The sequence below is a fragment of the Diadema antillarum genome, unplaced genomic scaffold (genome assembly GCF_040938485.1).
Source record: "Diadema antillarum isolate AM-2024a unplaced genomic scaffold, OU_Dant_1.0 scf00000053, whole genome shotgun sequence".
NCBI lineage: Eukaryota > Metazoa > Echinodermata > Echinoidea > Diadematoida > Diadematidae > Diadema > Diadema antillarum.
In genome coordinates, this window is record NW_027270942.1 from 981,733 (window position 1) to 1,006,946 (window position 25,214).

Genomic DNA, 25,214 nt, shown 5'->3' on the forward strand with positions numbered 1-25,214 from the left:
CATAAACAAAGTCCAAGGTGTGATGTCTTATACTTCATCATGTGACCAGCACAGATAGATAAAAATTCTAGGCAGTGTTCTCAGTTTGACACATCATCGTCTGGCAAGATGGCATAGGTGTTACTACAAGAATTCATTGCACGCTCTAGTGACCAGATATTAACAGTCACTATAAAACTATAATAAGAGTATAATCAGGCAATCATGATGGTAGAGCGGTCATTGGTTCATGAGTCATAGTGGGCTGGGCAATGTGCACACTTTTTATTAACCCTGATGCCACTGTATCATCCACTAAGGCTGCCTCACAATGCAAGCAGTCCAGAGGCACCATCATGCTCTACCGAGGCATCTGCAGTCAGGACAGTCTGTGCCACTAAGGCCTCCAGAGACACCCTTGCATTGACATCCTCTAGGAGTTCTCTGAGGCTTTTCTGGACTTCCTGGAGGTGGCTGGTGTCCTTCAGCTTCTTCAGCGATGCATTGATCTGCTTCATCGTGTCACTGCATTCCCGGACTGCTCGCTTCCTCTCTTCCTCTTCTTCCCGTGCAGGATCCTCCACGATCTCCAGGTCCCTCAGCTCGCCCTCACTAGGCTCCACCCGGGGTTGGTTGTCCTTAACGAGGAATGCCTCATCAAGCTTGAGGATGGGGTTGTTGCGGTACGTGTCGCTCAGACTGTCCCACTGCCATTCGGGGAAATGCGCAAAGACCGCACAGAAGTGTTTGCACGGGAGGTAGTGCGTCTGCCAGTCACGGCAGGTGCAGTGGGGAACAGCGCCCTCCTTGCCGAAGCTCAAGCTGTGATTACCATTGGCCTGGAGGAACGTGAAGATGCCGTCCCCGCAGTGCTGGATGCACTCCTTGGCGATCCCACCCCTCATGCGGTCCTGGATGTGACGGACAATGCTCCTTGGCCGGTTGCGCAAGAATGAAGGAATGTTGCTATTGTACTGACTGTAGCCAGGCGATGATCTTGCATTGCGCTCCAAATATCTGCATTCAAGAGATATGAACGGGTTACCATGTAAAACAGACAGCTGTCATTTTTGCCAGTTTGACAAGCGAGAAAGCAGAGTAAGAACCAAATGTTGCTTAACGTAGTAACATATCAATCAGCTTCACCTATATAAGACTGCAATGTTAAAGGCATAATCTATCATTTGCAGATGAAACAAAAAACCAGCATTAGTGTTTTAAAATAGTTCTAAAACGTGAGTTAGGGATAGAAATAACTACTGTAAAAATTTGAATCAGTAAAATCAATGCTAAATATTGTTAAATTTACAAAATGTGAACAATTTTTTTTAAATGAAAATGTTTCCAGACTAAACCGTCTACAGTTACGGTTTATTGAGAAAAATACTGACATCTCCTTATATTTCAGGCTTTGTTCCAAAAATTATATATGGCAGGATGTTTTGTGGTACAACAGACCTACACATATGCATGAAATGTGATATCCTGAACAGTTTTTAAATCACAGCTCCCAAAGGTAAACAGGACCTTTAAGCATATCCTAAAATTTGGTACACACACAGAATTTTTTACAGGCAGCACTTCACTATAACAAATGTAAAAATCTGACAAAATGGCAAATGACACTCTCTCCCTTACATCCGGTAGGAGTCTGGAAAGAAGGTCATGATGAGCCCCGAGACCAGATCTCTGAGGGAACAGTTCTCATAGTCCTCCATGTTGTCATACTTGAGGGCTTCGTTCTGCTTCTCGACGCCGCTGCCCGCATGCACCGCGATGTAGAAACTCTCATCTTGGAAGCAGCGCACCCATCTCTGTGCAGAGTCCACACCATAATTGAATAAAAACAAAATCTGGTGGAATACCACCTCAAAGGGTGCAAATCATGCAAAACAGCAAAACAATTCAAACGGTCACTTGCAAATATATCCTCTGTGAGTGGGTTTAAAAATATGCTGGACTTGAGAACAATGCATCAAGTACCACTGTGTAGAGAACTGTTGATGACATAATTTCATATCACAGTGCTTTGCAAAGCTGGGTTTACATACTAATTCCTGGAGTAGAGAAATTAGGGAAATTACGGAGGACCCTTTCAACATTTGAAGAGTCAGCATAACTTGTTACGAACTGTTGATTACAAAATAGCATGATTCAGGATTTTCCCAAGCTGGATTTTCATAATAACTCCCAAAGCAAGGAACCAGGGAAATTAATGAAGACCCTTTCAATATTTAAATGGTTAACATTGTGAGGTTGAATTCTGAAACTCAATATGCCACGCAGATGTTATTTCATGTACATAAAAATGATGTCTTCTACCGTACCTTGCTAAAGCTATGAAGGGACGCCTGCCAAGAATATATATTTTTTTCTGTATAGTCCAATAGATTTACTTTGATATGCATTAATTTCTTTCTGATTTAAACCTTTAAGCACATGACATTAAGGCGATACGGATTTTCTCTACAGAAAGAAAACAAACACATAAGGCAAGCAACAACATAATAATTGAAAGTTTTGGGTGTTTTTTTTTTTTCTTAATGTGTGCCTCATATTTTAGAAATGGACTGGACTGGACACGGACCTTGGCCTGAGGTAGCCAGGTATTGGTCAGCAGACTGCGGAAGCCTTCGTGTTCCTTCATCTCTGTGCTGCCGAGGAGCCGGGACAGGGACTCGCGGTAACGTTCCGCAGACTCTGCATGGGCGATGCGCCGCAACATGGTGAGCACAGAGTCCTTCTTCTGGTCCATGCTCTTGTTGGTGAAAGCAGCCCAGGCTCTCTCGCGGTGGAAATCTGACAGGACGACCCTGCAGTCTACACAGCAGAGGGCAACAGTTGAGATTTCACTTTTGAAAGAAGTGTATATGACATCAAATTGCACATATGGGACTGAACAGAAATTCTATTTGGCATCCGAGTCTTAATCAAATCAACAGAAAATCACATTCTTAGGAGTGTTACTGCATTATATAAGGATTTATGTCCAACACAAGAGCACCTTGATTTGGAGGGCATAATCAAAGAACCAATGTGTATATTAGCAAGCATAGGAGCAGTGATAACAAAGAAATATCATTGCTTTGATGGAGACAGCCAAATGACACTACCAACACTATTCGCGATGCTTTGACAGTGAAAACGCCGTCCTTTACTTGTGGTTTCGTTGTGATTTAGTCGTGCAAAAGTCGTGCTTTTGCACTTACATATTGTCCCCGTGGTTTTGCCGTGATTGCGTTGTGATTAGGTGGTGAACGAGTTGTGAAAATGTGCTGGAATCGATGTGATATTACCGTGGATTAGTAGTTGTTACGTCGTGAAAAAGTCGTGCTTTTCGGGCAGAACAATCACCGACATCCTGCCTCGCCCCCTCGCCGGCTAGAGTGACTCTTTTGTTATGCAGCGTGAAAATCGAACAAAAGACACATGCTATTCATGGTGATAATCCGCCGATTGTTACATCGGCTTTTGTCCGCAGCTCTTGGGCTCCAAAACCACGACTTTTTCACTACTAGTTCACGGCCGAAGAACGATCAAATCATGCTGTTTCAGTGCTTCTGGAGCGTTGCAAAGTTTGATAATCCGCTGATAATCTTGGTTCCAGCACCTTGTTTATCCATTTCGATACAACAAACGAAGCTCCACTTGCATTGTTCATGTCGTTTGTAACAGTATAGTATGGTTTCGTCGATCGACGCGAGCACCTAGAATAGCATGAAAAGACATGCAACGAAGCATGTGTATTCGTCTTCGTAAATCCCTGCGTTCGCTACCACATTAATTACGACAGATCGCATGCGTGTTTATGTACGTTACCATGCAGGTTCTTCAATGCGTTATATCGCGGCAGGCGCGTACCACGTGTCGTGTTTACCAAGACCATAAATTAAAGAAGTGCAAGATGCCTGAGCGGGACGTGAGACATGTCGTTTAATATTCATTCAGCTTCTAATTTTATCGTATCGTCCTTATTTCTACATCGGTATTGAAAGCCTAAAACAAACAAAATTGTATTAAAAGCAATCATCCAATTTTACTATTATTTAAGCACCTTACGGAGCCGAATGTTGCTGTTAATCATTTTCAAATGTAAAAGCAAAGAACCGACATTCATTTTAGCATCTTACGGAGCTGAATATTATCCTTAGGCCCTATTCATTTCCGAACGTGAAAGTAAACATCCGCTATTTATGTTAGCACCTAACTGAGCCGATAGATACCGTTAATCATTTCCAAATGTAAAAACAACAATGTGTTATTTATTTTAGCATCGTACGGAGCAGAATATTACCGTTATTCATTTCAACATCCAACATTTATTTCATTATCGCATGGAGCCGAATGCTATTGCTGTCCCCACTTCCGAAAGTGAAATGAATAATCTGACAATTGTTTAGCATCGTATATACGGAGCCGAATGTTACTGTTTTCATTTTTGAACGTCAAAGCAGACATCAGACATTATTTTCCCATGCAACGCAACTGAATGTTATTGTTATTCATTTCGAAATGCTATAGCAAAATACTGACATTTATTTTAGCATCGTATGTTGCAGAATGTTACTGCTATTCACTTCCAAACGAATGTAGGCCTAAAAGCAATCATCTGATATTTATTTTGGCATCTTCCGGAGCGAATGTTATTGCTCTTTACTTTCGAAAGTAAAAGCAAACACCCGACATTTATTTAATCATTGTACGGAGTTGAATATTATTGGTATGCATTTCCGAACGTTAAAGGGATCTTTCGATATCTATTCTAGCATCTTCCGGAGCTGAATGTTATTGCTATTTACTTTCGAACGTAGAAGCAAGCATCCGGCATTTATTTTATCATCATACGGAGTTTAATATTATTGTTATTCATTTCCGAACGTCAAAGGGATCATTCGACATTTACTTTAGCTTCTTCCGGAGCTGAATGTTATTGCTATTTACTTTCGAACGTATAAAAGCAAACATCCGGCATCTATTTCATCATCGTATCCGGAGTTGAATATCATTCTTATTTATTTCCGAACGGCAACACAAACATTCGACATTTATTTCAGCATCTTCCGAAGCCGAATGTTAAGAATCCTTTTCATTTCCGAACGCAAAATCAAATATCTGACATTAATGTTAGCACCGTACGGGGCCGAATCTTACCGTTATTCATTTCAAAAAGTATAAGCAAACATCTAACATTTGTTTTAGTATCATACGGAGTCGAATATTCCCGTTATTCATTTCCAAAGTTAAAAGCAAACATCTGACATTTTTTTTTAGCATCTTACGGAGCTGATTGTTACCGCTGTTCATTTTCAAAAGTAATTATAGGCAAACATCCGACTTTTTTTAGTGGCCCGATCGGGCCACCAAAATCTTAATTTCTGAAATTTTAGGGGCCCGACGTGTTTTTTTGGTGGCCCCGGGCCACCGTTAGTGTCGAGCCCTATGACGTTGAAAATTTTTTTTAATGCTTTTGATGATGATAATGATGGATCGAGGGCGCTTGTGATAATGATGAAGACGAGGTGTTACGATAATGACAGTGATATATTCGGCCCCTGACAGCGTGCAAATGCGGACGAAACTTCCACGCAGAGCAGTGGCAAACTGAAAGTCTCTTGCAGTTTCTCTTTCAGATATAGAACCTTGTTGATAACACAGCCTACAGACAGAACAATTTCCGTAGTTTAAATCATGAAGCTTAAAACGCTGATATGGATATTCTCTTAAAGAAAATTATATATCTGCTCAAGAATCAGAAGTGCTAAGAAGTTGCCGCTCATTTCATCCAATCATTTTATCGAGCGGGATATCGTGAACTATGTCATAATTATGTACAGTATATATACGCAGGGCGAGTGATTGTGTCTTGGCCCGTTCAAAATATGACGGAGTATTGTTACAAACAACATATACGACATATACTGCACGCGGAAATAACTAAGCGGCACTCGTTATTCTGATTATAGCAACATTCCGTATCATTAACAGCAATATTACGATTCAGTGGATGGTAAATTATCGTAATTACGGCATCATGAATTCCGTTATCAACAATAATGCAATTCTGTCCTTAACAAAATTTGATAGAATTAATACGGGATAATCTTCACGTATATTCTTTGTGGATAGATCAGATTTTAAGTGCCCATGCATGTCCAGTCAAGTAATTTTCATTTGTATTCACGAATTCACAGTTTACGTCGATATAAAACAAATTTTCAATCGGTTGTAATGAAAACAATACGAGGCAAGAATTTCATTTATTGATATTTTCGAGTAATATAAACAACATGATCATGACAATGCGAAACCCATACGATCTCACGTTTTACCGAATTGCATGTAATAAACTGCTTACGAGATTAAAGGGAGTTAAATTTTGAACTGTGAAATTACTCTGAATACTACTTCGAGGATTTGGTGATCAACAGTAAATAACTGTTAGTCGTTTTCTGACGACGAAGTGTACTATAATGTCCATGTTACCTTCTACATCGAACCAGGGAGGTGGAAAAGATCCATCTCCAAACCGACCCATTATATCGGCACAGCTCGGTCATCGTTTGTCATGCATGCGCAGCTCAGCGACTCAATGCCGTTCCACCTTTTGATATCATCATCAAGCACAAAAGCTTCCAGCCGCAAGGAGTTAATGAATATCCGGGTCATTGTTAAACAACCTACGATGGGGCAGGGAGCACCTTGGCTTTTATGTCAAGAAACAGTTTGTATACGTTTGTATAAGATTAAATGCAAACAAAATAGAAAAACAGAACATCAGGCTTTACAAATCGGGGTTGGCCCCTATATGATTATCTATGAACAGTTCTTTTTATTAGTGACCCGACTGATGTGACCTCTATGGTAAGAGCTTAATTTAAGAGAGTACCTATGGTAATTGTTACTTATCTACGCGGTTTTTTATTCATATAGCGTAAGCAACATCTGGCGGAAACTCCATGTAACGATTGCATTTTTTTTTTTTTTGGGGGGGGGGGGAGGGGTTAATCATACCCTCGTATGGAACAGTGTCCAAAGATACATGTAACAGGTATAGGCACTATATCCATATTTACGTGTGCGGGAGGGGAAGAGCACGTAATCGAGGGAGAGCTGGAGCATAATAGAGAGCACAGAGCTTGTGACAGACCATCGCGGGTGCATTTGTATTTTTAGATATGATATTCAACACCATTTTTATGGAATTCATCATGTGTACATTTTTTTTTAAAGAAAATGTAAGAAATTTAATACTCTGGGACAGTGGGCATGGCTATAAAATCGTGATTTTTCTGTCACCTCGTGAGTCCCGTGCGCGTCTGTCACTGTGTAAGAACTTTATAAATGATGATTAAAGGTGCGAGGAAAGTTTGTATCGAGATCTGAATTTCAACGATCTAATTCACACTTTGTTACAATATTTTTATTCTTTTTCAACAAAACAAAAAACAAGAAAAAGAAAATGTGTACTGATCGATCGGGGAACAATGAGAATGGCTACAGCCATCTTCTGATGGACGTGTGCGTCTTTCACTGTAACCAACTTTATGTGAGTGAAGAGAAGTCTATACTAGTAATGTGTGGAGAAGGGGGTGTCCCCCTCTCACACGGGGGAGCTTTTGCATTTTTAGAACTGAAATACAACAATCTGGTATAGACACTTGGTGGAATATTTGAAATATTTTCTAACGATGTTTAATATCCTGAAGAGGTTGGCAGGAAGCCTACAATGTCTTCTTATACACGCATACAAATTAGCAGGTTACAAAACTCGGGAGATTTGTAATCCGCTAGCAAACTTTTTCGCACGTAAGAAAGACACAAGACACAAATATTGGCGCGAACAGCATGCTAAACTTGTGAACGGTCGACCAAACTGCGTTCTTGTTTTTTATTCCATCATTAAAAAGAACGTTTCAACGGCATACGCTCCACACCACTGTGAGGCACAAGAACGATAGTTTTAACTTTATCGATTTATCGATAAGCAATTAGCAGGTTACATTTGTTCTTATTAATGGTTTTAAAAAAGAAATATTACTCAGTTGCCTTGGAAATTCCCGAAATTATTGTCTCAGTATAGAGCAAGTTCGAAGGTTCACGACGAACGAACGCTCTCAGGCATGCATGCATCTGAAACATGATTAACATGAAATAAACCTACTCGACGGTTATTACATTTCGGACTTCGAAGAAAGAAATGGCAGAAGAATACACGCCCTGTCTAGTAGTATGCGCGCATTCCTTACGTGCCAAACATGATAAACAAGACACACCGCAAGTTCATGAACTTTAGTTTCTGAGGGCCGTGGGAAAGGCAATGAATTAATATTCGAGAAATTATAGCTTCAAGTTAAGAATGTATTAAACTATAATGTACATGTATTAAACGAACGCTAACAGTATTCTGATTGTTTGTTTCCCACCCCCTCTCTCTCCCTCTTTCTCTTTGTGCCTGACAAGAGAAACGAATACATGTAAGTTTGTACTAGTATTCCATCGACTCATGAGAGAAAGTATACTTCGGAAATATATAGGCCTACAGACCCCATATTGGAAGTGAATAAAAAGGCTGTGCTGAAATTCTTATCCATGCAGGCATAATCAGTGTGAATACTAGTCATCTTTTAATTGATTAGTGATCGACACTTGTACCCGTCGCGTCGATCTTGTCCGGTCTTCTCATCCATGTGGAAGGAGTTTAAAGTTCACGCCAGTGCCGTATATAAAGAGAGTCTGGCCAACTGCTAATTTTTGGACGCCATGTCGTTACCGCGTATTACACGTAACAGGGTTAGCGTGTACGCTCAGACGTAACAAAATAACCAAGCCGAAGGGGTCGTAAACACAGTTCTGTGGTCGTAAACAGTGGGCACTGCATTATGAGCGCACTTTAGTAACGACATGGCGCCTGTAGATCATGGGACCAGCTTTTGACCAATCACAGGCTTCAAAACACATAAGCCAAAAAGCGAGATGGCCACTCTCTTTATACGGCCCTGCATGGTTCACGCCAGAGTATCAGGTGCACGTATCACTTTGTACAAGTGCTCTGCGCACCTGCACTGACCGCTCACTGGTAGTGCGGACGCACGTGGATGCATGGCAACGCATTACTCTCATGGACTCGTGTTAGCTACAATGTATGTAGTGTGGCGTGGTAATAAGGTACATTGATAGAGGTTTACTCGAATGTAGTTTGTGACAGTCATTCGGATTCCGCCACACGGCATGGGAGAAATGAGATGTTTATCTGAAGTTTAAATACCCTCATGACAAAATACGAACGATCACGCTTCCTACATAATTTAAATGTTGATAACTCTCGCTGTACATCAACATTTATCAAGTGGCATAACTATACACAGCCCAGTCGTAGTAAAAATCACATTCGTGCGCTTCTATACTCTTTAAAAAAAAAACACAGCGTCCGATCGGGCTAACATGCCAATGACCTTGATCAGGGCTCCACACTAACTTTCTGGTGGCCCGAAAAAAAAAATCAAGAAAAACTTAAGAAAAACTACATCGGTCCTACTACAAAGAAAAACAAATATCAAATATTACTGAAGTGCGTCATGTCGAAAATAAATGAATAGAACATTCAATCATCTTACTGTTATTCTGAGTTCTAAGATTTAGCAAATAGGCTTATAGATTATTATGAATGTTATTGCAATTTACTTTCGAACATAAAAGCAAACATCAGACATTTAGTTTATGGGTGCTGTTCGTTATTCCGATGGTTTGCTATTCCGAAGGTTCGTTAATCCAAAACACACAAAGTCTCCCTAGGATGATACCTAGAGGTTCGTTAATCCAAAAATGAAAACGGGTTCTTTAATCTGGACATTAATTGTGGCGTTATTCCGAAGGTTCGTTATTCCGAAGAATAGTCAATCAGAAAATGAAATTCGGAACAACGCCGGGAACCTTGGGAATAACGAATCTTCGTACCGAAGAGCCTTCAACGAACCCTCGGAATAACGAGCTGTAATCTATTTAATCATCGTACGGAGTTGAATATTATTGTTATTCATTTCCAAACGTCAAAGGGATCATTCGGCATTTCTTTTAGCATCTTCCGGAGCTGAATGTTATTGCTATTTAATTTCGAACGGAAAAGCAAACATCCGGCATATATTTCATCATCGTACGGAGTTGAATACTATATTGTTATTCATTCCGTACGTCAAACCAATTAAACATGAAACGTTAATATTACCATCGAATGCATCTAAATGTTACTGTTATTCATTTCGAAATTTAAAAGCAAACATCCGAAAGTTATCTTAGCTTCGTACGGAGCAGAATATTACTGCTATTCACTTTCCAACGTAAAAGCAATCATCATGACATTATTTTTATTTTAACATCTTCCGGAGCCGAATGTTATTGCTATCTACTTTCGAAAGTAAAAGCAAGCATCCGACATTTTAATCATCGTACGGAGTTGAATATTATTGTTTTTCATCTCCGAACGGGAAAGTAATCATTCGACATTTACTTTAGCATCATCAGGAGCTGAATGTTATTGTTATTTACTTTCGAACGTAAAGGCAAATATTATATCCGGCATTTATTTTATCATCGTACGGAGTTGAAAGTTATCATTATCCCTTACCGAAAGTCAAAGCAACCATTCGACATTATTTTATTTCAGCATCTTCCGGAGCCGAATGTTATCCTTATTCAGTTCCGAACGCAAAATCAAATACTAGTATCTGACATTAATTTCAGCACCGTACGGAGCTGAATCTTACCGTTATTCATTTTCAAAAGTATGAGCAAAGATCCGACATTCATTTTTGTATCATACGGAGTCGAATATTACCGTTATTCATTGCCAAAATTGAAAGCAAACATCTGACATTTATTTCAGCATCTTCCGGAGCTGAATGTTATTGTTATTGACTTTCGAACGTAAAAGCAAATATCCGGCATTTATTTTGTCATCGTACGGAGTTGAAAATTACTGTTATTTATTTCCGAAAGTCAAAGCAAATATTCGACATTATTTTATTTCAGCATCTTCCGGAGCCGAATGTTATCTTTATTCATTTCCGAACGCAAAATCAAATACTAGTATCTGACGTTAATTTCAGCACCGTACGGAGCTGAATCTTACCGTTATTCATTTCCAAAAGTACAATGTATGAGCAAAGATCCGACATTCATTATTGTATCATACGGAGTCGAATATTACCGTTATTCATTGCCAAAAATAAAGCAAACATCTGACATTAATTTTAGCATCTTACGGAGCCGATTGTTACCGCTGTTCATTTCTAAAAGTAAAGGCAAACATCCGACCTTTTTTGGTGGCCCGATCGGGCCATCAAAATCTTCATTTCTGAAATTTTGGACCACCGGGCCACCGTTAGTGTCGAGCCCTGCCTTTGATACATCGGAATATTCGGAAAGTCATTTTCAGTACCATTGATGTTCTAGACATTTTCGTTACGGCGACAGGAACGGATTACAAACTCCATCGAAGTGAAATTTGGAGTGGAAATCGATGCAGATTAAGGGAGAGTATACAGATGTTTTGAGTGAGGCAGGGTGTTTACTGTTTCTCCGATTTTACTGAGTTCACGCTTTACGTTGACATTACGTTCACGGAGGTCTTATAAAACGTTTTTACGTAAAATACAAATGATTTTGTTGCACATTTTACCATGTAATTTGCGACGGAAAATAAGCGATCGATTAGATGCATGTTTTCAGAATATACCTAGAGTCTGATCATGCACTTTCGCTAAAGTTTATATCTTTTTTTTTTCCGTCCTCACTGTGTGCACTTCGCAGTCGAAGCGATTATCGTGTGCCCGGGCGGCAAAGCGCGATGAACTGAGGGAATTCAAACAATGTAGTAATCTAACGGTAAGCCATGGTAGTAATCTAATCCACGCGACTATAGAAATTTGCGGACGGCTTGCTGCGCTATAACAAAAGCTTTCGAGAGTCCGATCAAGACACCCTCGCCAGAACTGTGCTTTTGTTCCGATTGTTACATTTTCTAAAGAGGGCGAACAAAGATCTATTAACATCACAAAGGGGCTACCTCATTATCTACCTCATCGATTTCACAGCGATATCACAATAAAACCACGACTTTTTCACGACGAAAGCACAACCATAGGACGACTAAATCACGGTGTAAGGACGGCGTTTTCACTGTCAAAGCATCGCGAATAGTGTTGGTAGTGTGAATGCACTGTTCTGTCAGTACCTTTGAAGCAAGATTCCACTGCCTTGATTTCATTGCTTGAGACATCCACCATGAAGTTAGCTGGCGACCAGTTGGGGTTCCACTTGGCGAAGATCATAAGGGCTTCCTGTATTGATGCCACATTCTCATTGTCTACAACAAATGCTCCAACTGCAACATATGCCACATTCGTTCTGACAAACAGCAGGAAGAGGGGTTTTATGCACGCCTTTGTGCGGTGGGCAGCATCGAGGAGGCAACTGTGGTTGCCATAGCGATTCAGCAACCTACTCTGCCATGTCGACTGGTAGCAGAACAGAAGCTCGTGCTTGGGTGAACTCGCGCGGTACAGCACAAGATCACTCGGATTCTTCCTGCGCATCTCGGAGATGGAGTCGGCCATGCTGTCGGGATTGTGCTTCGTTTTCCGCCTGACCGAAGACATGATGTTGCTGATGTCCGAGTTGGTGGGCATGTAGCGCCTCCGCAGCGTATCCGTGATGTGCATCTCTTTGTGTAGGAAATTCACGATGTGCTGCTTCATCACACTGACCTTGGTGATCCCTTCTCGAGTCAGGGCACGCACCTTGTCCACAACCTCGGGAATGGTGGGTTCACGCAACCCAGCAGCCTGTGACGAAGGTAGGGTTTGATACAGTGAAGATGGGGTGCCACATTCCAAGAGTGATACAAGAAAAACAGCATACAAAAAAAAAAATTAATAACAATATTGGGCTCTTGATGCAAAGCTACTCAAATGTCAGAGCAGGCAAAATCACAAATTACTGAATTTCAGAAGCTCAAGCAGATTGGTGCATAAGTGACAACCACTAGATACAGTGTACTTATCAATAAATGTCAGTTGACACTTGAGACTTTGGACACAGGAAGAGAAAAGGGAAGTGATCTTGGATGGGTGGATGGAGAGATGTTGAAGAAAAGGAAAGGAAGACTCTAGGTGCCTCAAAACATACCAAGGGCTATTTTTCCAGGGTGGAAAGCCTCTTACTTCATTCTTGATGGGGTGGCCCTTGTGGTCTTCATCTCTGGGAAACAGAGCATAGAACTCTGACTTCTGCTGGGGCTTATGTCCCTTGGACAACATCTTCCGGAATTCAGCAGCAGCCATTCGCTTGGTCCACTCCTTGTTCTCTTTGATCTGGTGGTAGTGAGGCAGATTTGGATGCAATGTGATTTGAGATAGCATCTGGCATTCAGTCACCTATTAGATCTTAGTTGAAATATTAAAGATCCTTGATATCATCTCAGTTGACAAAAAATATGGTTACTGCCATGGAAAATGCTGAGGATTCTAAAGTGCTACTCATATCTAGAATTCCTGCTTCATTTCTAAGTAATGCCTTTGAAATCGTCCCCTTCAAATCATCTCTCCAAACGATGCAATATTTGATGAACAAGAACGCAGTGTGAAGATAATCCACTCATGTTCATACTTGCCATGATTGTGCATACCCCTTAGGCACTGCATGTCCGCACGAATACACTACTGGAATGCATGTTCAACATGCATTGCTTTTCACTGTCAAACATGGAACATGCCAAATGTAAACTTTCTTCATTAACATTTTAGCCAATGGCAAGTGTAAATATCTCCTTGAATTGAATTCTTACAAAAATATCATGAAACATTAAAAGACATTATATTTCCACATCACATCTTAAAATAAATGAAGGGTAAAAAGAGGACATAAATACAAATTATGTCAATAAAACATAGAGTTGCCAAAATTCTGCCCCTTCTAACACACAGTTGTACTTCCTTGGGGTCCCTATATTATTGACAGAGTTTTTGCCTGCTTATCTGTAGTCTAAATCTTGAAGATGAGCACCAGACCCACAACTCCTGGCAGATATTTGGCAATGAATTGTGAGTCACCCTCATACCTTGATGTCTGGCAGTCGTGCAATCTGTGTGATGGTGATCGTTGCTGGGCAACAGACCTTCTTGGTCCTTTGGAGGACTTGCTTCTTCCTCTTGGAATTTGGATTCTGTATCACATATCAAATCAATACAAAACAATATGAATCACGACTCAAATGATTGCACACAAAATACAAAACAAAGCAAATAACTGCATTTTAACAAGCATAGCCACAGGACTGCATGTCACAATCTAACTAGGAATACTGTGAGATGCACATTTAGCAAATTAAATACGTTGTAAATATATAACAATTTTTAACAGAATATTAGATTCGATGTAAGTTTGAAATCTTACTGCATTAAAGGGGAAGAAATGAATACTATGGATGATTATATCCATACCATTTTTTTTTTGAACATAAAACATCTTTACCTTTATTAGTTTCTTTGAGAACAGTTCTTTCTTTTAATTACTCTTTACAGCATGATGTAACTATCCTACTTTGGGTTTTGCTGTAGCCATCAAAAATGAAATATCTAATCGACAGAATTATGTCCCAAATAGGCCATATGGCATGAGTTACCATCATTTTGAATTATAATTTTCTATGTTGCATATTCATTTGCTGATGCTATTTGGGTCATTATCATTTTCTTTTTTTTTTGGGGGGGGGGGCGTTGGGGGAGGGAATGGGCACTTACTTTACTGCTAATAATTCATACTTTTTTTTATGAAGCATCACTTTAAAAAGAAAAACTTCCAGGAGGAAACAATTGGAATGGAAGAGGAAACTGAATGAGCATCCATGTCATTTGCAGGTCAGTTGAACTTCTCTATCTCTCTCAAACTCAGGTCTTCATTGAATCAATTGTTATTATCATTTTTTCACAACAATGGAAATAAGAAGAAAAAGAAGATATACATCCTTCACATTGAATTGTTCTTTCAAAGCTAAATTCAGCAGTCCACTTCAAAACTGCATGTAGTTATACCCCAACTACACAACATTTCATGGCAAGCTACCTTCTCTGTGTCTATCTGAAGGGCATATCTCTCCTTCTGTCGAATGTTTCTGTCCTTGCCCTGGTGGCAATCCATCATTTTGCGTCCGACGGCGATGAACGGGACTCCCGTGAAAGGTATCTTGCAGGGGTGGAGGTCATCGTCGTATTCCCAGCGGAGACGGAAGGACTTCTTCTCAGAGAAGTTGAAATCTGTGTGTGGGACCATGGCCAGGAGGTGTTTCAACAGCATTTACATTTTAACAAGTCATATTCTTTGTATAAAATTGCATATGAGCAAACATCACATTGAGGTTTGGTGCTTTTATTGCTGTGTTGCTCCATCCAAGTCAAATAACCTCAAATAACCTATACCTCTGTGAGTTTTCTCCAGCATGAACATGATTGATTGCAAGTCTGAGGCTCACAAACACCATGCAAAACCTAAACATCAATAGCGCATTAAGCTTTCTAGCTGGCCCATTCTCGCCTTTACTAGCAATACTACCTGGGGGGCATTTCATGAAGCGTTTTGTGAGATATTTCGTCTGACAAAATGTTAAAAGCTACGGAAATCCTTGCACCTGATTGGCTGAGAGCAAATTTGTCCGACAAGTTGTCGGACAAAAGTGCTTCATGAAATGCCCCCCTGGAGCCATGCAGGAAAATGACAGATCCCTAATATGAGATGACAAAGGGCAAGGAAGTATGGCTAGTGTAGTACCTTACAGTTATAAGTATTCTTTACTGATAATCAATGTTTTGTCATTCCTGGGTAGAGTTGCAGAACGGTTTTACTGTATGTGAACGATGGATAATGCTTATAAAGTATTTCTTAAATGCTCATATGACCTCTGTAAATATTTTCATTAGTCTTCCTCCTTTGTAATCTCTATTTCATCCCTTCTTCCTTTCACTATCTATATTTTCTTTTTGTAGGCTTTCTTATACTCTTGCTTTTGCATATACACAATGTATGTTAATTTTACACATATATGTTAAGCAGATCTAGTGTTTGTAGTGTGTAGATTGCTTATTTAAGCCAATCTTTATACTCCTGCCTATTTAAATTGTATGTACTATGATAAGCAGTATTCTTTATTTATCTTTTTAATATGTTCTTTTTTTTTTCCAGTTGCTAATTAAACCACTTAAGGTATAATTTAAAATCACATAGACCCTACCTTGTAAATTATTTTTCAGAGGAGCCTTACAATACTGTAATGAAATGAGGTTAGAGCACTGAAGTTGGTGTCTCTGGTACGTCTGGTTAGGACGTAGGGGGCGTGCGGTGACCCCATGACCGTATGAGTTTCGATGGGGGTCACGGGTCGCACGTGGTTATACTCTCGCTCGGGTAGAAGGAGCGAGGAGTGGTGAGCTGACGCTCGTCGGGGGCGGACGTGTCCGCGGAGCCCCCCCGTGGTTTTGTAGTGTATTGTACACTAAAGTCTTGTAACGCTGTGTGTATCGGCCATTCGTGCGGCGATACAGTGGTGCATCGTGTCAGGCGACTGGTCCTGACGGGTAGCCGGATTGGCGAGTACGGTAATAAAGTTCTTCTTCGCACGCACTTCGATTGTCTTCTCGGTGAATTATTGATGTTTTCTCTACGTGATGATGCGATATGATGTGATCGTTGTGAGTCCGAGTGAGGTGTCCGCGAACATACCCAATAAAGATCCCACAGTAACTGGAGAAATCCGGTTATATTACATTGGTGGCAGCGTCGGGATGGGTTGCGTGGACCAGGAGACTGCTATAACGATCATTTTCATGTTATTGTGACATATTTTGCATTAGAGGAGAGATGATTAATCCTGCAGTGCTATAGTAGTGCCCTCGTTACGAATGCCTACTATATTTTTCGTTGCCTGCAGGGTGAGTCTGGATCAGTAAATTCATCTTGCGTATATTTCGTCCTGCAGGTGAAAGACGCTTGCAGGTGAAAGGCGCCTGCAGTTGAAGTTGAAAGGCTCCTGCAGGTGAAAGGCGCCTGCAGGGGAAGGCGCCTGCAGTGAAGGACGCCTGCAGGCGGAGGCGCCTGCAGGGGAAAGGCGCCTGCGAGCGAAGGCGCCTGCAGGGGAAAGGCGCTTGCCGGCGAAGGCGCCTGTATTGTTTTAGACTTTACGCAGCCTGGAGAAGATAAAGAGAGAATAGCGCCTGTCAAGAGGACCCTATAGCGCATGCAGTGTCAGCGGTGCCTTCAAATTGAATGCCCAGTATGCCTGCAAGTTCATCTGTCAATACCGACATCATGAAGTTGAAGTCGTATGAGAGGCAGAAGTCTACGCCGGAAGAAAATACAGTAGGACCCTACTCGTCAAGAAGAAATAGTAGCGCCTGTAGTGCCAGCGGTGCCTTCACCTTGAATGCCTGCTATGCCTGCAGTGTCGTTAGTAGTGCCTTCAAATCGAATGCCTGCTATGCGCGCACATGCATGTTTTCACGATCAGACCGAAACTCTGTTCCTGGTGCATTTTAATGCAATTTTGCGTTGCTACACATCCTGACAACGGAAATGACAAGGTCCGTTCCTGGTTGTAGGAAGGTTGTCGGACGTGACCTGCCAAACACAAGAGAAAACATCGGAAAGAAAAGCTTTATGCACGTGGCTCGAATGAAACAGTGCTTTGGTGAGCCGTTGTTGCAGTCTTTGATCGAGGTTGGTGGAGGTATTGATGCTCCTTTACAGGAGCCGGATCGTCATGTCCTCGTGGCACCATTCACCTCGGAAGTTCCTCAACGAAGCTGCAGACGTTCGACCAGAGTCTGACCCTATCGATTTGCACACCGGCAAAGATGAATCCATTTCTCCGACGTTTTCCATACTGATCTCCGGCGCAATCGACCAAGGAAGCGAAACTCTCCTCAGCGATGCGATGACTCGTATCAGGGATGCTGGGTAGAGCGCCAGGTGATTGTAGTGACTCGTGTACAGCCGCAACTTAATGTATATAATGTAGGAAACTGCGGGATTCCTGCAATAGGTGCATCATACCTGCAACGCCATGTGCTACTTCGACAGGTTGAACCAGCAGTGACGTATTGTCATATCTGTCATGTGGTCTGCGAGATGACTTACGATAAGGATATCTGGTACACCAAGTGGGACGGCGCAAGGAATTCTCCGGAGACGCTATGGTTGGAGTGCAGGACGGGAACCCCTAGCGGAAGGCGCAACGACTTATGACGCTACAGTGTTCTATTTGTCTTTAAAATGTGGACTGCTATTAAGAGAGCTTTGTTTATTTCTTTTTGTGTGTGTGTGTGTAAATACGTGTAAATACAATGTAAACTATCGGAAAAGCTATACTTTTGGATGGTAACTTCTGCGTTCGTTGTTTAAGCTAGGCGGGAGACCATGATGCATAGGCCTAGTGATAAATACGTCGCTTGTTCAGTAATGATGCAGTTTTCACATCTTTTTTGTGTGTGTTTATTAAGTTATGTAAATACATGTAAATGCAAAGTTGCGAACCACTTCGCGTATGTACGTCATACACTTGGTTGTTTTAGCGTGTAAGAATAGGTAAATGTGCTTACGCTAATCTGTGAAGTTTATGTAAAAATGTTGTTCTCGCGTTATTGTTTATGTTTCTGTTTGTGTAGGATACGGGATTGTAGTATCCGGTTTTGGTCATTTCATTGTTTATGTAAAGCCCGAGTTGCCCTAGTCAAGGGACTGACTAGTCTTAGGGAGGGGCTGTGTAATGAAATGAGGTTAGAGCACTGAAGTTGGTGTCTCTGGTACGTCTGGTTAGGACGTAGGGGGCGTGCGGTGACCCCATGACCGTATGAGTTTCGATGGGGGTCACGGGTCGCACGTGGTTATACTCTCGCTCGGGTAGAAGGAGCGAGGAGTGGTGAGCTGACGCTCGTCGGGGGCGGACGTGTCCGCGGAGCCCCCCCGTGGTTTTGTAGTGTATTGTACACTAAAGTCTTGTAACGCTGTGTGTATCGGCCATTCGTGCGGCGATACAGTGGTGCATCGTGTCAGGCGACTGGTCCTGACGGGTAGCCGGATTGGCGAGTACGGTAATAAAGTTCTTCTTCGCACGCACTTCGATTGTCTTCTCGGTGAATTATTGATGTTTTCTCTACGTGATGATGCGATATGATGTGATCGTTGTGAGTCCGAGTGAGGTGTCCGCGAACATACCCAATAAAGATCCCACAGTAACTGGAGAAATCCGGTTATATTACAATACAAACTCTGCTTCAACCAAGGCTACCTCGTCTTTCTTCCCCCTCAAACTCTACTCTGCCACATTCTTGTTTATTTTTGTCTTATTTCTGTACTGTGTATTGATTTCTAACGTTAGCTTTTGCAAGAATATATGTGTAAGCTTATTCTTTGTTGATATATCTTGAAGAGAGACAAATAAATGAACTTGAACTTGAACTTGAACTGGCTTTGTCACTTCATGAGGATATTGAGTGGTTTTATTATGCACTCTATAATCAGTGTGTCAGTATAAATCTAGTGTTGATCTGATTTATACAGGTCATATAGAATCTATTGCATATGGCTTTTAATACAGTGCACTCCCGTTACAACGTACACGGTTATAACGAAATTTCGTTATACCGAAGTAAAACTTCTGGTCCCAAAATTATCGCCATTAACTGTTAAAGTCTATGGTACAAATTCACTTATAACGAACATGATTATAGTGAAATTTTCATTATAACGAAGTCTTTTCCGAGCACCACTGACAAAGAAAAACAAAAGAAATGTGCTCCGTTATAACGAAATGCGGATCGCTTTCGAAAATACGTAGTGGAACAAGGCATTTACAGCGTCTCTGCAAGGGCGAACGTGTCACATCGCTTGGTGTGTCACGCACAGTTTCCGAGGGGAATTCTTTTATTGTAATACAATAATCTGAAATTGATTAACCAATTGTTTTATTGTTCACATAGCTTTCCAGTGTACGACAGGTAGATCTATTAAACAAACAGAATATCATAATATTCATATACTTAGAGGGCGCTTTGTGTGGATGGACTTCTACTGCCTTGTCGCAGGATTTTAACTTTCAAATCTGTTAAAATTTAGTTTTTAGAATTGTCATCGCAGATTTCCAACAAGTGATTTCTGCTTTTTAAAGCTTTTTTAGCATTACTGCGTATTTATTTTCGTTGTTCAACGTGTGATCTGGCTGAATTTTTATCCTCAATTTTTGCTCTGGCCCGCCTGGTCAGTAACACAAATCCCATACGGAGCATCGTGTTGCGCCACCGCCGAGTCGCCGATACTTGCCCATCAAAGTTAGCCCAGATTGATGCTCTGTACATACTCTGTACATACTTCGCCCACGAAGCCAGAAGATCTTCTCAGCGTGAATTATAGTTCTTGCCTTCACTCCACGCCACTTTGTGTGTATTTTTAGCTTATTCACCAGATACCTGTGTCTTTTGCGTTCTACTTTTGATGTATTTTAATGTTCTGGCCCATCATCATCACCATTTTGGATCGTTTTGATTTGTGCTCCGCCATTTTGGATTGCCATTTTGTTAGCGTGTATTTCCGCCATCTTTGACCACCATTTTGTCAACGGTGGGGTCACTCTACCTCCTGTTTTCCATTGCGGTACTCCTCAAGCTCATATCGACACTTCGGGTTATCACCTTGAACCCACCTCTGATGTGTCTTGGCCACTGATTCCCTTATATCTAACATGGGAAACATGCACAAGTCTGAGTTCCAACAGCGCACCAATTTCAACGCAGCTGTCACACTTTTTGTACTTGCCAGAGTACTAGGGGGACTGTTGAATACCCATCCTGGGAATGAGGAATTGCAAACTGTAAGTACATCCATTCCTCATACTTCCTTTTTGAGAGACAAATCATCGTGCCTGAATGGCTCTGTTGCTATTGGAGCATACTGCGATCCTACTGATCAATTTACCGGTACCGGCTCTGTTTTCGTAAATTATGCCCTGTATGTACCCAGAGTCGATACAAGCTCTTTGTTTGCAAGGTACATGTATGACCCAATCTGGAATTCGAGGTTGTCTAACAGAAACAAATTCCTGGACAACATTGTAACACTATATCATTCACCCGCAAGAGAGAAAGGACATATCCTACATCACCTCCAACCAAATCGAACCGTTGTAATGGGCCTGATCATGTGTTCAGGTGATGTTCAAATGAATCCTGGCCCTGTCCACAAACCCAGGCGCACTGAACCATGTCCCCTTTGTAGCAAATTAGTATTCAGCAAAAATAAACTCAAATGTGAAGATTGTCAAGGATCTTTTCACCTCAGCTGTGCCGGAAAAACCCTCAAACAGGTCCAAACCTTAGCTGCAAATTCTACACCATGGTATTGTTCTAGTTGCTGTGCACCTTGCAGTGTGTGTGATGGTGACATCTTGAGAGATCATCATGCAGTTCAATGCGACAGCTGTGATAAGTGGCTACACACAGCATGCTGTAACATTGACTCCGATACGTATTTTTCACTTATGAATAGCTCTTGCAACTGGATTTGTCCTCAATGTGAAAATCTGTCCTTTTCTGGCTCATTCTTCAGCGTAGATCTAAACATCTCGTCTGAAAATCCCTTTGATGTTTTGAACTCCATAGACACTTCTCAGCCGACTTCGCCAAAAGATGTCTCATCTAAAATGCCAAATCGAAATTTCACTAATTCTATTAAGATGAAGCGCCCAATGAATAAGAAGGACGACTTCAAGATACTTCTTACAAATTGTCAAAGTGTCAGATCTAAAGCCGGAGACATTGAGGTGCTCGTAGACTCTGTCAAACCTGATATCCTGTGTGGAACCGAGTCATGGTTAAACCCCAGCATCAACAGTAGTGAGATTTTTCCTGATCATTTCGATGTACACAGGAAAGACAGGACCCCACCGAAAATTGGAGGGGGGGTTTTCCAGGCTGTCAAACTGGACCTGGCTACTTCTCATTGCAGTGAATATAACTCAGATTGTGAGATTCTCTGGACTGAAACCAAAATTAAAGGCTGTAGGCCACTGCTCGTTGGAGTTTTTTACCGTCCACCCAACGATAAAGGTGAAGCAACTGAGCACCTTGTGGAATCACTCACCAGAATAGGGCACAAAATTAACTCACATAATGTTATACTCACTGGGGACTTCAACTTGCCAAATATCTCATGGTCTGATCACAGTGTTGAGAGTGGCAGTAACACTGGAGTTGCCGGTAAACTGATCTCCCTAGCTGAGGAATTTGGATTGTATCAACATGTTAGTTCTGCCACGAGAAGATATGGAAAAACTGAGAGTATACTTGATTTGGTCTTCACAAACAATCCCGAAATTGTACAGAAGGTCATATGTAGGGAAGGAATTTCCGACCACGATGCTGTTGTAATCGATGTCAGAATCACTCCCTTCAGAAAACGTCCAACCAAAAGGAAAATATTTCTACGAAACAAGGCTGATGTAGAGGGTATCAAGCAATCACTCCATGAATTTGCTGAATATTATCGTAACAACTGTCTTGATTATGATGTGAACAGAAAATGGGAAGAGATTAAATCAAACATTCTCTCAATAATGGAACGCCATGTGCCACATAAATTGTCTTCATCCCGCTTCAACCTACCTTGGTTCGACAGAACCCTGCGTCGTATGGTCAAGAAAAAACAATGTTTGTACAATAAAGCTAGAAAATCGGAAAAACCAGCCGATTGGGAAATTTTCAGATCTTTTAGGAAATCCACCCACAAACTCATTAGGAAATCGCGGTCTTCCTACATCAGGAACACCTTAGGGTCTGCCCTGCTTGAAGAACCCAAACGTTTTTGGTCTTTTATCAAACGCCTTAATCAAGAAAGCTTTGGGGTCGCTGATCTTGATTTTGAGGGAAAGATAGTCAGCGAAGATCACCTAAAAGCCAATATACTTAGTGATCAATTTCAAAGTGTTTTCACGGTTGAACCTGACGGTAACGTCCCCTTGCTTGGCGACAGTCCACACAAACAGATTGATCATCTTACTATTACTGAAGATGGAGTACTTAAATTACTCAAAGGTCTGAACTCTAACAAATCTCCTGGCCCAGATGGCATACCTTCATGGTTCCTGAAAATTGGCGCCCAACAGTTAGCTATGCCACTACAAGACCTCTTCCAGTCATCGATCAACTCCGGCATTGTCCCACAGGGATGGAAGGAGGCCAATATCGCTGCTGTCTTTAAAAAGGGCAACAGAAGATGTCCTGCTAATTACCGTCCCATCTCACTTACATCGGTAGTGTGCAAAGTTATGGAACACATTATCCATAGTCACGTGATGAAACACCTTGAATCCCATAATATCCTCTCGGATGACCAACATGGCTTCAGGGCCAAGAGATCAACTGAAACCCAACTCATCTTAACCATACATGATATCAGCCATGAATTGAATAAAAACAACTTGGTTGATGCGGCACTGTTAGACTTCACCAAAGCCTTTGATAAGGTTCCACACCGCCGACTCATCTCTAAATTGAAATATTATGGACTTGACGGTGAGATATCCACGTGGGTCCAGAATTTTCTCACCAATCGCACCCAACGAGTTGTCCTGAACGGTCATTTCTCTTCATCTGCGAGCGTCACCTCAGGTGTACCTCAAGGCACAGTCACTGGTCCTCTATGGTTCCTGTTATATATAAACGACTTACCAAATGCTGTTTCTTCTAAAGCCAGACTATTTGCTGACGATTGTCTGCTTTACTCATCCATCTCACCTTCCCAAGATGTCGGTATTCTTCAGGATGACCTAAAATCACTGGAAAACTGGCAGGACACCTGGCTTATGAACTTCAACCCATCTAAATGTTGTACTATTACTTTTGGCAAGAGAAATCCACCCCACAACATATATCAATTTTGTAATTCCGAATTGAAGAGTGTTTCGTCCCACCCCTATCTGGGCATCACCTTATCCAACACCTTAAACTGGAACCCCCATGTTCAGCAAGTTCTTAAGAAAGCCCAAAATGTGCAGAATGTCATCCGCAGAAACCTATGGAACTGTGATACGAAAGTGAAATCTGCTACATATCTGGCCCTAGTGAGACCCATACTCGAATACGCATCCTCCGTCTGGGACCCTACCACTAAACACTCCATTAATTCTCTCGAGCGAATCCAACGGCAGGCTGCCAGATTCTGCACGAACACCTATACCAGGGAAGAGGGATCTGTTACAAGGGCATTATCCAAGTTGGGCTGGGAATCGCTCCAGACAAGGAGAAAGCATCAGAGGCTTTGCATGTTGTACAAAATGAAAAACGGTTTAGTCAACGTCCCCCTATATAATTATGTTCAACCCAACGCACGTGACACCAGAGGCAATAATCAAAAATTTATTCAACAACGACACAGAGCTACAGTTTTCCGGGATTCCTTCTTCATAACGACTGTTAAAGACTGGAACGAACTCCCCAACGCAGTGGTTCAATGCCCATCATTGTCCCTGTTCAAGCAAAATTTGATGCAATTTCAATAGTCGCGCTCTATCCACACGTAGTGCTTCTCTACAAGTTAGCGTGGATGTGTCTTCCTGGACATTTTGCTGACTAAACCATACAGATATAGATCTATGCGTGGCTTCCTTGTTTTCGTTATATATTCTATTTGTTTGGTTATAACGAAATTTCGTTATAACGAAGGAAAACTGCCGGTCCCGAGCATTTCGTTATGACGGGAGTGCACTGTATAACAGTAGAAACCTAACTTAGCTTTAATCAGGGAGGTGGGACCTCCCTGCTACTAGTATATTAATATCCATACCATTTCCAAATGCCTTGTCCTTATTGAGCACCACAAACTTGACCCGAGAAGCCTCTTCGAGCTCTTCTATTCCTCTCTTCAGTGCAGCCAAAGTAGGAAAATAGGTGGTTTCTGACATTTTTCAGCTGAGCAGTGTAAACGGCACAATCGTTAGTAAATTGGCTTCGCTGAAATTTGGCATCCCATTGATAGCAAATGGCCCTATTCGATGAAAGTATCCTGCCTCTTCATGAAATAGCAGCTGTGTCATGTGTGATTTGGTGGCGCGGCGCGACGACTGCAACGTACTGTACACTGAGAGCTAGCTACATACACTGCAGCGCTGCGCTACGTTTACACCAGCGGCCAGCGGCGGCTCG

The 25,214-nt window shown here is 41.6% G+C and overlaps 1 protein-coding gene across 1 annotated transcript; it reads right to left on the reverse strand.

Annotated features, from left to right (window-relative positions):
- Positions 1–305: 305 nt before the first annotated feature.
- Positions 306–25,064, reverse strand: LOC139715667 (uncharacterized). Its single transcript, XM_071627224.1, has 8 exons — positions 24,856–25,064; positions 15,097–15,287; positions 14,093–14,197; positions 13,197–13,346; positions 12,209–12,818; positions 2,567–2,799; positions 1,618–1,793; positions 306–996 (listed from the first exon to the last, which is right to left on the reverse strand). The coding sequence occupies exons 1-8, from the start codon at positions 24,971–24,973 to the stop codon at positions 306–308; spliced, it is 2,274 nt and encodes a 757-aa protein (XP_071483325.1). The 5' UTR covers positions 24,974–25,064.
- Positions 25,065–25,214: the final 150 nt, after the last annotated feature.